Source organism: Rana temporaria, chromosome 6 (assembly GCF_905171775.1).
Source record: "Rana temporaria chromosome 6, aRanTem1.1, whole genome shotgun sequence".
Lineage (NCBI taxonomy): Eukaryota > Metazoa > Chordata > Amphibia > Anura > Ranidae > Rana > Rana temporaria.
Genome location: NC_053494.1, coordinates 107,346,382 through 107,361,651, shown reverse-complemented (window position 1 = coordinate 107,361,651; position 15,270 = coordinate 107,346,382). Strand labels below are relative to the sequence as shown.

At 42.4% G+C, this 15,270-nt stretch overlaps 1 protein-coding gene across 1 annotated transcript in view; it reads left to right on the top strand.

Moving 5' to 3' along the window:
* The window catches only part of GLS (glutaminase), a 166,768-nt gene that overhangs the window by 130,291 nt on the left and 21,207 nt on the right, over positions 1 to 15,270 (top strand). Inside the window, exon 15 of the mRNA XM_040357134.1 lies at positions 12,666 to 12,727. Within this exon, the coding sequence (XP_040213068.1) occupies positions 12,666 to 12,727 (62 nt within the window). The remainder of the gene's footprint in view (positions 1 to 12,665; positions 12,728 to 15,270) is intronic.

Below are 15,270 nucleotides of genomic sequence, written 5' to 3'. Positions count from 1 at the left end.
TGAGGCAGAGATGTGTACTCCTAAATACTTAGGGGACTATCGGAAGGGGAGGTAGATATGGCCGCCCCTTCAATCGGGAAGAGGAGGGACTTGGACCAATTAACCCTGAGTCCTGTGACCTGAGGAGGCCCCCATGTGCCCTGTAAAAGTCCAGCGGGAGTCCATCCGGCCCAGGCGCTTTGCCAGGAGGAAAGAACTGGATGGCTTTTTGAACCTCTAAAGCCGTAAATGGTTGAACCAAAGTCTCCCTTTCGTGGTCGGAGAGCCAGCCGAGCGCCAATGGGTCTAGTAGGTTGTTTAGCATCTCAGGCTGGAAATCCTTGGACAGGCTGGATGAGTACAGAGTCTTGTAAAAGTCGTTAAAGGTCTGTAAGATGTCTGAGGGGGGGGACACTGCCCCACCTTCCGGGGTCTGTAGAGTTGATACCACTGTGAGAGGGTGGTCGTGTTGGGCCATTATGGCCAACAAACGGCCGTTCCGATCTCCTTGTTCAAAAGCCCTTTGTTTGCCTTTATATGTTTCTAAACATGTAATCTCAGGTGCAATTGTAGTTCCCTTTGAGCTGCCATCAACAGATCAAAACAGTCCGGGGTGGGGTCAGAGTTGTATGTGTCAGTATGGTCAGTAACCACCTGTTCCAACGTCTGAGTCTTAGCCAAGTGCTGTTTTTTAACGCTAGCGATGGAGCTGAGGGGAGTGGGATTTCAAATACTGGGAAAGGAGGTCTTGTTTGAACTTAGAGTTGAGGCCTCTGACATTCCAGGAAAGGATGGAAAAGGAGTTAGGCGAGCGGTCAGCCATCCGGCAGGGGGGGCAAGAGAAAGAAATGATATCGTTGAGGATGCACCCTGGGGCACCTCAGGAGCAGCAAAATCTCGGTTACATTGCATTGAATATCGACAGCACTTAATCATACCACATAAACAAAACAGAGAAAACCATCATACAAAAAAAATCCAAACAACAAAACTAGTATCAAACTTCCCAGGCACAGGGTGCCTATCCTACTATGTCCCATACCTCCACCAAATGGGTAAAAGGATGGGAATAGTTTCTCTCCCCAACAACTTACAAAGAATACGGTGTAAATGAGCCCCGAAACTAGGGGCCCTACATGGCAGGTGCCAGGTCACCCGCTTCTGCAGCCGGACAGTGGTACACAGCAAATGACCCGACGGTCAGTGTCCGGGATCCGAGAAGAGGGGTAGGAGGGGAAGGGGCACTGACCCTCGGCAAAAAAAGAAAAAAAGGGGGGGGATAGCAGTCCTGGAGTGCTATTGTGTCCGTGAACCGAGGTGACGTGTGTCCAGATCAGAGCACTGAGCAACATAACTCCTACGATAGTACCTGGCAGGATTCCCCAGCGTGAACAAAAATCAAATTGCTGGAAGTATATAGGGGCAAATGGACCCCAGTCCCATGGCCAGGGGCAACTCCTCAAGGACGTGCAGGCGGCCCCACACAGACTAGTGTAAGGTGAGGGGGGTGAAATTGGCAGCGGCCATCATGAAAAAAAAGGGGGGTTATCCCAGGGTCCCCAGGGAGAAAAGCAAGTGCCAAAGCTTAGGGGGGTGACTGTCAGTGTATCAAACGGAGATGCTTGCCGTGAGGGGAGACCCATTAACGATCCTCCAACAATGACATGGCTGCCTCCGGATCCACGAAAAAGTGCATCCGGCCCCCGTCAATCACTCACAGCTTGCTGGGATACAGCTGACTGAACTTGAGGCCTTTGTCCCTCAGGCGTTTCCGCACCTCGGTGAAGGAGTGGCGGCGATGTTGCACCTCTGGGAGTAGTCAGGAAACGGCATGATCTTGGCCCCATTGTAAAGCAGGTCATGCTTCTCTCTGGCAGCCGCCAAGATCCGATCCCTGTCCCTATAATTGAGCAGGCGAAGCAGAAAAAGGCAGAGGTGGGGCCCCTGGATCAGAGGTGTAGGGGGGACTCTGTGAGCCCTTTCCACCACAAATGTAGGCGGCATGGCAGGCAGACCCAGGAGGGATACAAGGAAGGCTTCCGTAAATTCAGCAGGCCTCAGGCCCTCCACCTTTTCAGGGAGGCCCAGGACCCAGATGTTGTTCCTCCTGAGCCTATTTTCTGTGTCGATGGACTTCTTCTGCAGGGCTTTAACTTGTAGCTGTAAGGCATGGAGGTCCCTGGAATCGGGCCCTAAATTTGTCCATGTCATGCCGGATTAAGCTGACATCCGCCACTAGGTGGTCTATCTTGACCATCGGAGTCCCTTCCTCCTTGATGGCCGCCAGGAGCTCGGCATGTGAGGCGGCGTGTGATGCCGTCAAATCGGGGGGGCTGGGGAGCTGGCAGACATTGCGAGTGTGGGGAGCCTCGTGGGCAAGATGGCCGCTGCGGACCGGTCACCGGCCGCGAGGACAAGCGGCACTTACCCGGAGACAGTGGAGGTGACCTCGGGGTGCCCTCTTTGGCCCCAGGGTGTCAGACAGGTAGCCGCTGTATGGAGGAAACTGCGCTGGAAATCGGGTCAGGATGTATGTAGGAGCGGAGCTCAGTGGTCACACATCTTCTCTCCTTCACAACTCGGCCACGCCCCCAAAAAAATCCCACTTGTTTAATAATAAAAATAAAAAGGTAAACGGAGTAAGCGTAGTCAAAACATAGCCAGAGTTCAGTAACCAAAACATAGCCAATGTCCAAGAGCCAGCAATAAAGGTAGTAGAACAGCAAGCTGGATCTGTAGCCAGAGGGACCGTAGTCAAGCAGGTCTTCAACAGGAACGCAGGAGAAAGTCTCTTGTGATGTTAACACAGGCGAAGGTGAAGAGCAAATGAACTGGAAGGCTTTAAGTAGGCAGAGCTGACGAGCAGGATCAACAGGTGGATCACTGTGTAGAGATGGGAGCTGGCAATTAGCTGCCAGCTGAGCTGCCAGCACAGAGAATGAAGGGCTGAGCCCAGCCCTGACACACTTCCTGTTAAGTCTACAGCACAGGAGGTGAAGGAAAATATCTTTAATAAAATGCAGATGGCAAAAACAAACAAAAAAAATTAAGCAGTTTGAACCCTCTCCGCTATGCTATCCAAAATGAAGAAAAACAAGTTTTGGCTTTTTATATACTTTAGCATATAGAGGGTTTATATAGATGCCTACAATTAGAGATTGTACATACAACTAAAATTAATAAACTTAAAGAATGGTACATGCAGAATAGCTTTATACAGTGCCTTGAAAAAGTATTCATACCCCTTTGAAATTTGACACATTTTTGTCATGTTGCAATCAAAAATGTAAAGGTATTTTGTTGGGATTTTATGTGATGGACCAACACAAAGTGGCGCATAATTGTGAAGTAGAAGGAAAATGATAAATGGTTTAAATCTTCTTTTTTTTTTTACAAATATGTGGAAAGTGTGGCATGCATCTGTATTCAGCCCCCTGTACTCTGATACCCCTAACTAAAGTCTAGTGGAACCAATTGCTTTCAGAAGTCGCCTAATTCGTAAATGGAGGTCCACCGAGGTGTAATTTAATCTCAGTATAAATACAGCTGTTCTGTAAATCCCTCAGAGGGTTTGTTAGGGAACCGAAGTGAAACAAACCGCGTCACGAATGCCAAGGAACACACCAGACAGGTCAGGAATAAAGTTGTGGAGAAGTTTCAAGCAGGGTTTGGTCATAAAAAAAAAAAAAAAAATATCCCAAGCTTTGAACATCTCACAGAGCACTGTTTAATTCTTCATCCGAAAAATGGAAAAAGTACAGCACAACTGCAAACCTACCAAGATATGGCCAGCCACCTAAACTGGCAGGCCGGTCAAGAAGAGCATTAATCAGAAAAGCAGCCAAGAGGCCCATGGTAACTCTGGTAGAGATCCACAGTTCAGGTGGGAGAATCTGTCCTCGGGACAACTATTAGTCATACACTCCACAAATCCTGCCTTTATGGAGGAGTGCCAAGAAGAATGTCATTGTTAAAGGAAAGAAATAAGAAGCCCTGTTTGCAGTTTGCGAGAAGCTATGTGGGAGGACACAGAAAACATGCAGAAGAAGCTACTCTGGTCCAATAAGACCAACATTTAAATTTTTGGCCTAAAAGAAAAACGCTGTGTGGTGGAAAACGAACTCTGCACATCGCCCTCAACACACCATACCCTCTGTGAAACGTGGTGGTGACAACATCATGTTGGGATGCTTTTCTTCAGCAGGAACAAGGAAACTGGTTTGAGTTGATGGGAAGGTGGTTGGAGCCAAATACAGGGCAATCTTAGAAGAAAATCTGTAGAGTCTGCAAAAGACTTGAGACTGGGGTGGAGAGTCACTTTTCCAGCAGGACAAGAACCCTAAACATACAGCCAGAGTTACAATGGAAGGGTTTAGAACAAAGCATATTCATGGTTTTAGAATGGCCCAAAGTCCAGACCTAAATCCGATTGAGAATCTGTGGCAAAACTTGGAAATTGCTGTTCACAGACACTCTCCATCCAGTCTGACAGAGCTTGAGCTATTTTGCAAAGAAGAATGGACAAAAATGTCACTCTAGATGTGCCAAGCTGATAGATGCATCCCCAAAAAGACTTGCGGCTGTAATTGCAGCTAAAGGTGGTTCTACAAAGTATTGACTCGGGGGCTGAATGCACGCCATACTTTTCACATATTTATTCTTAAATCATTTTATGATTTTCCTTCCACTTCACAATTATGTGCCACTCTGTGTTGGTCTATCACAAAAAAATAAAACAAAATACATTTACGTTTGTGGTTGTAACATGACAAAATGTGAACAATTTTCAAGGCACTGTATATCAGTAAAATTGATTTTTGATGAGTTTTTTTCCCCCCCATATTTTCTTTCTAAAAGCTTAATTTTTTTACATTTTAAATAGAAATTTGCAATGTGAAAAATGGATGAAAATGTTGAAAATAAATTACAGCTTGTTGAAATATTGTTAAAAAAAATTAGTTGGGGACCGTTTACACTGACGTGTTGTGGTGTATTTCAGTGCTATTCTGAGAGGAACCCAACACGCTTGTGATGCACAAATGACAGCCAATACACTTGTAATGCACTTGAGTTGCACAAAATTGCATAAGAAGGGAAATCACAAGTCACATCTGAAATACCACTAGTGTAAACCAGGCCTAAGTGTGTCCCATTGAATTGAAGCCTGCATGAAATATAAAGACTTCTGAGCACACATACACATGGGTATTAAATCGTATTATCCCAAAAAAATACTCCTGCATCTGCCCCAGCTGATATTCTTGAATTTTTAGTGGGGAGAAACAAACAAGGGTACATCATAGTATCATAGATGCAACAGTTCACATTTTTTGCTGAATATTTTTGGTCATGCTATATGAACACCATAAAACAGATATTTCCTAGATATTTTGGCTTTGATTTACTAAAGTCAAATAGACTTGCATATCTCGCTCCAAATTCATATCACTATTTTAGGAGTGTATTCACACCTTTTACTTTTTTATTTAATAACCTTCCTTCCTTTAGTTGATTATACCAGGCATTGCCTTTTCTGCTTTTGTAATAAATAAATACATTAATTTATAGACAGCAGTTTAAAAATTCTTATTAAAATCCCATCCAATCTCATTCCTTTTGTGAGGTTCCTGCCTCCTTAAATAAAGGACAATCTAGAATAGTCACAAAAAAATTACAAAGTCCACAGTAGGGTCTTATGTGGTCAACAATAAATGATAGACCTGAACCTGTAGTGCAAAAATACATTGAAAAAATAAAAGTTGCTCCAGGTGAGTAAATCTCTGGTTAATCCCCACACACACACTAGTCAGGTGCAATCCCAGCTTGCATGCTGTGTAACATAGGGAAATAATTCCAGATGGCCGCACTTCCAAAAATCCTTTTATTGAAGCTTCATATGAAAAGTGGTTGACAGCTGAAGCAGGGCACAGAGGTAGACGCGTTTCCTGCAAATGTTGGCGCTTAATCTTCACAATCACCTATATACTGCTCTAATGTGTCATTAGGTGATTGTTGGGACTAGTTCCAATAGGTAATGACTAAGCGCTAACATTTGCGTGAAACGCGTCTACCGCTTTGTCCTCTGTTCCAGTGCAGTCGTCCGGAATTATTTCCTTTTATGTAGAAGCCTTTTTGCCGCTAGTAAATCAACACCTTAGTTTAATTTTCAGGCTAATGGAAACTAGCTCCCTGTACAGCAATATGTGGAATAAAATAATTCAATAATTCAGATTTTATTTTTTGGAGATTGAATTGCCTTTCACGGTTTATCAACCACTCTGTTGTTTACTCTCTCCATGCAGACAATTATGTGAAAACGAAATTCCATTTCCTTTGTATTTTGAAAGTGGATTTCCTGTCCAAGATAATACTAGAAGAAAAATCCAGGGCGATCCTCCAGCTTTGTTTTTTTTTTTATATTTCAAGAGTTTTACACAGTAAATGGCATATGTGGGTTATTGAATAGAACAAAGTAGGATTCTCAACCGGGAGTAAAATTTGGTAAACAAAGTCATACAATCCATGAAAGAGCCGTGTATCCGAGATTGCTTTTTACCAATAGTTACTGTTCATGTGCAAGATACAAATCTCTTGAAACATAGGATAATAACCCAGGAGGTGGGGTTAAAAATACTAAGCTGGAGTCAATTTAAATAATGGTCCTAATACTATTAGTGTGTTTGGTCGGCCTAACTGGCTGGATCAAACAATTCCCTGTGTGATAGAAGTCAATGTACCTTAAGTAACCGGGTACGGGTGTAAGATCAGCGTGCAGGCATATATTTGGTCTGGCAGGAAGTGTAGATTGAGAATAGCTGAATTTTGTATGTAGGCTGGTGTGTTATGACTGACAATTAGTAAGTTAATAGGAAGTTATATAATATGGGGTAAAAGAGCGTGAGGATGGGGGGACTCGAGTGTACAGGAGGGAGTAAAGGGGGAAAGGGGTGAGGAAAGGAGGGTGGTAAATAAGATTCAAGAAGGAATGGCAAAGGAAGGTTAAGAATGAAGAGCAAAGGGGTAAAGGAGAGGGGAATTGTGACCCCTTCCTCCTCCACCGACGGGTGATGAAGCTAGCAACTGAGAATATTCATCTTATGTTACAAAGAGTGATGCCAACAATACCAGGTTTTCCTAAATTTGGAGGGGGTCTCCCTGGCATGATGTTCAAGCTTTTCCATTTCGGCAATCTTATTTATATGCCGAAACCAATCTGCTTTGGTCGGTGGAGTGGACGCACACCAACATGCTGGTATGCACATCTTGGCCGCATTTACAAGGTGCATAGTTAGGGAGAAAAAATATGGTGTTCTCGGGCTAGATGAGTGGTATAGAAGAAATTGGGCTGGGGAGTAAGCGTGCAAGTTGTGATTTGGGTAGTGAGGTGATGGACACACCACCTCCATTACGATGTCAGCATTTGGGGGAGATTGCGGGAGAGATCTTGTGTAGTCGGAGAGGGGTCTCTTACCATCTTGAGAATTTTTAAAGCCATTTTCCTGTGCAGAAACATTGTCCCCTTTATAAATATAACTATATAGACATGTTTCCACTCTTCAGTGAGGTCCATGGATAGCTAGTGCTCCCAGCTGCGACTGGCTTTATTGGATTTGGGATCGTGGTTAGAGAACAGAATGGAATATATGTCTGAGATTAAGTGTCTGAGGTTCCTTTTTTTTTTTTGTCCATAGTGCTTTAAATGTTGTATGTAGTCGTGACCAAATCGGGGAGTCCACAAAAGGAATGTTTGTCCTGTAATGCGGAAAGATAGCGAAGATGAGGTAAAAAAACTTGCTTTGGCAAAGAAATGTTCTACTCAGACATTCGGGTAGGGCCAAATAGCAGCGAAAAAGGAATCCAATAGACCTGGGGGGAAAAAACAGATTGTGGCGAATGGGGGTTAGTGGGTCCAGGGAGGAGGAAAGCTTGTACTTTTGGCATGCCACCTTAAAAATGTATAGTGTGACTATTGAGGGGTGGGATTTACAGACTAATGGCAAATGACATGGAGCTATCCATGGGAGTTGGTGTATAGGTGTCGGAGAGATAGAATGTTCAAGCTGAACCCATGCTTTGACTTGAAAGTTTCTATCACCCTAGCTAGCTGAATTGCCCAATGATATTTAACAATATCCAGAAAGCCAATGCCTCCCTTCAACTTGGGGATCGTCAGTCTGTCATAGCTTAGTCTAGAACGCAACTTACCCCTTAAGAATTCCATGCAAGCTCTCCAATAAGAGGATAAAAAAAGTAAGCAGTAATTTTAACTGACACTCTTTCAAACCACGAGAAAAGGCCTGTGAACCATGACTTTAAGTAACGTTGGATGTTCTGGAGAATTGGAAAGTAATTTTTGATGTAAAGGTCAGGTAGCTTTGAAGGTAGTTGTACTCCGAGGTACGTGATCGTGTCCTAATTCCAACTAAGCGGGAAGTTAGAATGACATTGCTTAAGCATTTCCTGTTTTAAGCAGATGTTTAATGCATGCGATTTCGAGAAATGTATCTGTAGATTGGTTAAAGTTTTAAATGCGGAGTAGTCCTTAAGCAGCTTAGGGATCATAATGAGCGGTTCTATTAGGAACAGAAGTATATCGTCTGCAAAAGCAGCTAGTTTATAGGTGTGCTTAGAGATGGAAACACCTTTTTAATGTCAGGGTTCAACCTAAGTCAGCAGCGTAATGGTTTTAGGGTTAAAACTAGGGCTGTTACTGATTAAAATTTTCGTGTTCGATTAATCTTTTTTTTATTTATTTTTTTAATCAACTAATTTCGATTAATTATAACGCACATACAGATCCAACTACTTTTAGCTGATCTCCTTGCATTGCAACTATGCACTAGTCAGTGGTAAATTCGGTATACACTATATACAATCATTCTAAACTAGTTGGTTTCCACAATCCATGACTTAACTTCACAGTTCACACAAATACGTTTTAAATTCAAAATGTAGTAATTTTTCCTTATTAAACTTTAACAAACACGTAGAAAGTTAGTTTAACTTTAATTATAAAACGTATCTAGTATATTGACTGTCGGTCACTTTATAGTAGGCAAGTATGCATCACTTTAGCCAGTCACGCAGACATACCAGAGTGTTTATATTTTCTGGAAGCAGACATGATCGCATTTTATTGACAATATACCCTGAAGAACTGAACAGGATGTTGCCGATACACAAAGAATTGTCTGCACAAAACTGCTTAGGACAGGAAAACAATGGTTATTTTTCCCCCTTCCCCTGATGGAGCCTGATGCATCCTCCTGCTCCACAGATGCAAAGGTACCTCAATACAATGGGGTGCAGTTTGCTCGCATCCAGCAGGATGAGTCTCACTGTCCAGGCTGTCCGGTGAGGGCAAGAATTTTGATCGATCAAAGGAATTTTGATGAATCAGAAAAATAAAGATTAATCAAGGAATTGATCTTTAATTTCTCCAGCCCTAGTTAAAACAAAAATTGATAGGGGACTCCCGTTCCATTGATATGGAGAAGGCATTTGATAGGCCGTTGACTCAAACTTTTGCTCTGGGAATGTAGTAGAGTGCTAAAATAAAGTGTAGAATACGTTCTCGACTGCTGAGAGCTTTAATGCTTCAAACATAGTCCAAGGCCACTCTATCAAATGCCTTCTCTGAGCGTAGAGATGTAAAGAAGACTGGAATCGGCCATTGGTGTATATTAATCACTTTCAATGTGTTATCTCTTGCTTCTCTTCCTGGTATAAAGCCCACTTGGTCAAGGGATATCAGCTTAGGCAATAAGCGGAGGGAAATCTTTAAGTGGCTTACAGTGGATCACAACCATTTATAACGAACTCTCTGCGCTTATTATCAAGGGGTTTACCAATTGCAAGCCCAGCTGCTGTACACCAAACTACAATGTACTTGCAAATAATGGTGACAGAAACTTTTAAAATAAAAAAGGAGGAGCACTCCAAAATAAACAAATATTCGCAATACCAGATCCTACAATTGCCATATTTGGTGTGTTTAACCTCAAATAACCATTTGTGATGTTTACAATACCTCCTGCTGATTAGTAAAATGTCAGTGCTGGTGATTTTCATATGCCATGCCACTCCACTCCACAATCCTCTGTCTCCCTGAAAACGTCCAGCAGACGAAACTCGTCTGGGCAATACCCGTCATGTAATTTCCACTGTTTGGAGAGCAGGGCCGTCTTGGATGAGGCTGGTAACAGACTGTTATGAGGCAAAACACTATGATACCCTCTAATGTAAACTTTCGTCTGCTGGACATTTTTAGGGAGTGTGGAGTGACATGGCACATGTAAATTACCAGCACTAAAGTTTCTGAACACTTTTTTTGCACTAGTCAGCAGGAGGTATTGTGAACACTGTAAATGGTTATTGAAGGTTAAACAAACATTGTTACATTTTAGATCAGGTGTTGAGAATATTTGTTTATTTTAAAGCGTTGCACCTTTTTTTGTTTTACACATCACCACTATGCTAATGGGATCCTTTTATATCCTACGGTCTTTAAAAATCACAAAAGTTACCCATAATGTGGGGTTGGACAAATGGTTTTGGGAAATTTACTCTCCCATTATTATAAACACACCGTCACTCCAGGGGTGTGTTTTAGCAAGTGCCATTTGGTGGGATAAGTGTCTACTAAACTATGATTCATGAAGAGCATTGTGGCGTCACAGTATTCTCTGTATGTATACATCCAGCACCCTGCTGATTTGGATCAAAACTGTACAGATGTTATATTTGTGACATCCATGTCCATTAAGATTTTTCCTTTTATGGATCAGTAAAAGCAGGCCTGAACACAAACCCCCACCTTTTTTTTTTTCTTTGCTTCTTAACCCCCGCCCCACACACACACACACACACACACCTATAGGGATGTAATTGTGTCCGTGTAATCATGGGTCAAAAGGTAGACAAACTGTGTGATGGGACCCTTAATGTTCCCTATAACACAGACTCTGGGAGTCTAGGCCCGGGACCCAAGTTATGGGCCTAGATGCCACATTCGCATCTGCTATGAGTCCCACAGTATGGAGCAGTCATTGCTGGAAATCTCATCACCTGTCTTTCACCTATTGTTGTGCTAATTAAATCACCTATTGTCTGCTCGAAAACTACTGTGGGGATGTTGAACTTATGATAATGTGTAATGTACTTTGTGAGCTCGGTGGCGGCCAGTCTGACCTGGAATAAGATCTCTGATTAATCATTACATTGTACAGGTGGCTAGTTGTTTAACTTAATGTTTATAGTATATGATGGCTGTTGTAATTCTATTCCTGTGTACACTTTGTAGTGTTAGGGTAATATGATCATGAGGGGGGTGTCCTCTTGTGAATTACAAAGTATGTGTCTGAGTTTCAATACAAGCCTTTCCTTTGGTTTTTACCTCACGCTGAACACATACAGTCCTAAACGCAGTTACCACTTAGTACAGCGTTAAGCCCCATCCAGCTACAGACTTGGACAGGAAGCGGTTTTGGGTGCTGCACCTGCCCCTCCTGGGCGCACTAAAATTTTGGGAGGGACTCTCACAGTATCTCGACAGCCTTGACCCCCTGTAAAAGGTACCTAAGATGCAAGGATCTCTGGTCAGAAGTATAATTACCATCAGCCACCACGGCAGGTGGCTTGTAGTTCTGAATGAATTGCGAGGGTGCTAATGAGCACCTTTGTAATTCATTCACAAGCCCCACAGCTTTCAAAATAACAGCCTATTGTGAGGTTAGGGCTGAAAGCTGCAAGACTTGTCTGCAGAACCCTTGCATTTCACCCCTGATCACGAGTGCATTATAAATGTACATTGTACTTTCTTTTCACATATTTTTGGGGGAAAAAAAAAGTTTGGTTTTCTAAAAAAAGGTTAACTTATCCTTTCAGGCAGCCCACAATGCACATTTCCTCAGACATCTCTGCTTTGCAGTGCGATAAAATGCAAGTGCATTGTGCTGTGTTGCCAAAGTGCATAGTACCAAAGCCCCACAATGTGTTTTGTGTGTTACTATGCATTGCAGCAGTACTGTAGAACAGTAATGTGAATGGGCCCCTAAACCTGCCACACACACACACCTCTGTTTTACATCAATTTCTTTTTAGATTTGATTTTCGGTGATTTATTGTATTTGGAAGCAGGTGAAGTAAATAGAACTAATTAAATTTTCTACACCTTATTCCCCATTGAGTGCAATTCTACATATTTCCAACTGATTGCTCAATTTTTCGATATGACCTCAAGAAAATTCATTGGTTCTATTGGTTGAAATCTGTGGACTTGTCTCTCTTTTTTCAACCTATGTAGCTATGATTGAAAAATCCCACAATTTTTTTTTATTTCTCAAAGATATGTTCAGATTGTAATGTGTGAGCGCCTCAACTGTCTGTTGGTACAGGACTGTACAGGATCAGAGATGCCAGTCACAGTGAAGCGGAAAATGTTCAGCTTTTGTGCCCTTAAACAAGCATGCTCCCAGCTCTTTCTACATTAGCATACAGTAGGCAAGGTTTGGAAGACCTGCTTTTATAGCCACTTACATGGTACACCAGCTCTGTATACATTATGGATTATTATTTAAAAACAAAAAAGCAAATGTTTACTAATGATATTATTATATCCCTCCATCAATCAGCATGTTAATTGTTGGAAACATTTTTCTTTTCTTTTCTTTTTTTCTTCTTCATAGGTAAAATCTGTAATAAATCTTCTGTTTGCTGCATATACTGGAGATGTTTCTGCCCTTCGAAGGTAATCTTACTATCCTAGATATAGAAATGGCAACAAAAAAAAAGAAATCACAACACACAATTTACATTTACATTTTGGCATTGGTGTGAGGCATCACCTACTGGGGATGTCAAGAGTAAGATTTCTGAGCAGAAGTGTGTGTGTGTGTGTGTGTGTGTGTGTGTGTGTGTGTGTGTGTGTGTGTATGTACAGTATCTCACAAAAGTGAGTACACCCCTCACATTTTTGTAAGTATTTTATTATCTTTTCACTTGACAAAACTAAAAAAATTACGCTTTTCTACAATGTAAATGAGTGTAAAGCTTGGATAATGGTGGAAATTTGCTGTCCCCTCAAAATAAAACGCAGCCATTAATGTCTAATCCACTGGCAACAAAATTGAGGACACCCCTAAGTGAAAATGTCCAAATTGGGCCCAAAGTGTCAATATTTTGTGTGGCCACCATTATTTTCCAGCACTGCCTTAACCTTCTTTGGCATGGAGTTCACAATAGCTTCACAGGTTGCCACTGGAGTCCTCTTCCACTCCTCCATGACGACATCACAGAGCTGGTGGATGTTGGAGACCTTGTGCTCCCCTACCTTCTGTTTGAGGATGCCCCACAGATGGGGTTTAGGTCTGGAGACATACTTATCCAGTCCATCCCCTTTACCCTCAGCTTCTTTAGCAAGGCAGTGGTCATCTTGAAGGTGTGTTTGGAGTCGTTATGTTGGAATACTGCCCTGCGGCCCAGTCTCCGAAGGGAGGGGGATAATGCTCTGCTTCAGTATGTCACAGTACATGGTTCCCTCAATGAAATGTAGCTCCCCAGTGCCAGCAGCACTCATGCAGCCCCAGACCATGACACTCCCACCACCATGTTCACTGTAGCAAGACACACTTGTCTTTGTACTCCTCACCTGGTTGCCGCCACACACGCTTGACACCATCTGAACCAAATAAGTTTGTCTTGGTCTCATCAGACCACAGGACATGTGATCCATGTCCTTAGACTGCTTGTTTTCAGAAAACTGTGGGCTTACTTGTGCATCATCTTTAGAAGAGGCTTCCTTCTGGGACGACAGCCATGCAGACCAATTTGATGCAGTGTGTGGCGTATGGTCAGAGTACTGACAGGCTGACTGTAGTGATCTCATAATATGTCCAATAAATGTAGTGATATAGATGTATAGTATGATGACTATAAATTACGTTGTTTCGCAGCAACACACAGGCTCTCCAGAGAACGCAAATTTAATTAACTTCCAATAACATCCAAAGTCCACAGACGATACAAATCCAACAGAGTAATTCAGAATCACATATTTTCCTAGACCTGTGCTATATTCATATCAGAGTGACAAAGACTAGACTAAATGCCAGCTTGACTGCCTCAAAAGCTGGTCTCTCACTGGAGGGAGTGGTTCTTCCAGGTCAACCAACTGTTTCCCCGAATGAAAAATTCCCCAAGTCTAATTACCATCAATAAATACTTCCTTATGTATGTAAGGAAGTACCAGGCCATCTCAAACACCTAGTCTTGGATAAGATTAACACATCAAGGGGTCCTCAGCTGTTCCTTTGATCTGTTTGACCACTAACCCTTTTGGTCAGCAAACACCTTTTGATGTGTAACCTTGAATGCCTGTAACACAGATATACCATGCCATACACATAACACAATATTTTAAATACCTACACATCTATATTAATATTACAACACTGACCACCCCCCCACCCCTTAAACCTCTGCAGCAATGCTGGCAGCACTCATACATCTATTTCCGAAAGAACCTCTGGATATGACGCTGAGTACATACACTCAACTTCTTTGGTCGACCATGGCAAGGCCTGTTCTGAGTGGAACCTGTCTTGTTAAACCACTGTATGGTCTTGGCCACAGTGCTGCAGCTCAGTTTCAGGGTCTTGTCAATCTTCTTATAGCTTAGGCCATCTTTATGTAGAGCAACCATTTTTTTTTCAGATCCTCAGAATTCTTTACCATGTTGAACTTCCAGTGACCAGTAAGAGAGTAAACAATAACACCAAATTTAACACAGCTGCTCCCCACAGTGTACTCACTTTTGTTGCCAGCGGTTTAGACATTAATGGCTGTGTGTTGAGTTATTTTGAGGGGACAGCAAATTTACACTATTATACAAGCTTTACACTCACTATTTTACATTGTAGCAAAGTGTCATTTCTTCAGTGTTGTCACATGAAAAGATATAATAAAATATTTACACAAATGTGAGCAGTATACTCACTTTTGTGAGATACTGTGTGTGTGTGAGCGTTACTCCTACTACAGTACAACGTTTAAACGGTCTTATTAAACCTTTGCCAACGTTTGTGTTTTTTTTGTATTTACTCTATTTGGGTTTTCCAAATTGGAAGCTGTCCATATTCTATTGTGTAATATTCAGTTCATGACCGTGGTTGCCAAACTATGGCACATCTCTTTAAACCAGCCACTGCAATGAGAAGGCCCTGCATGCAGGGCTTTCTTACAGTAAGCCTAGAATTGGGGACTGCGATTTTCAGAGTGGCAGATTACTTTGGC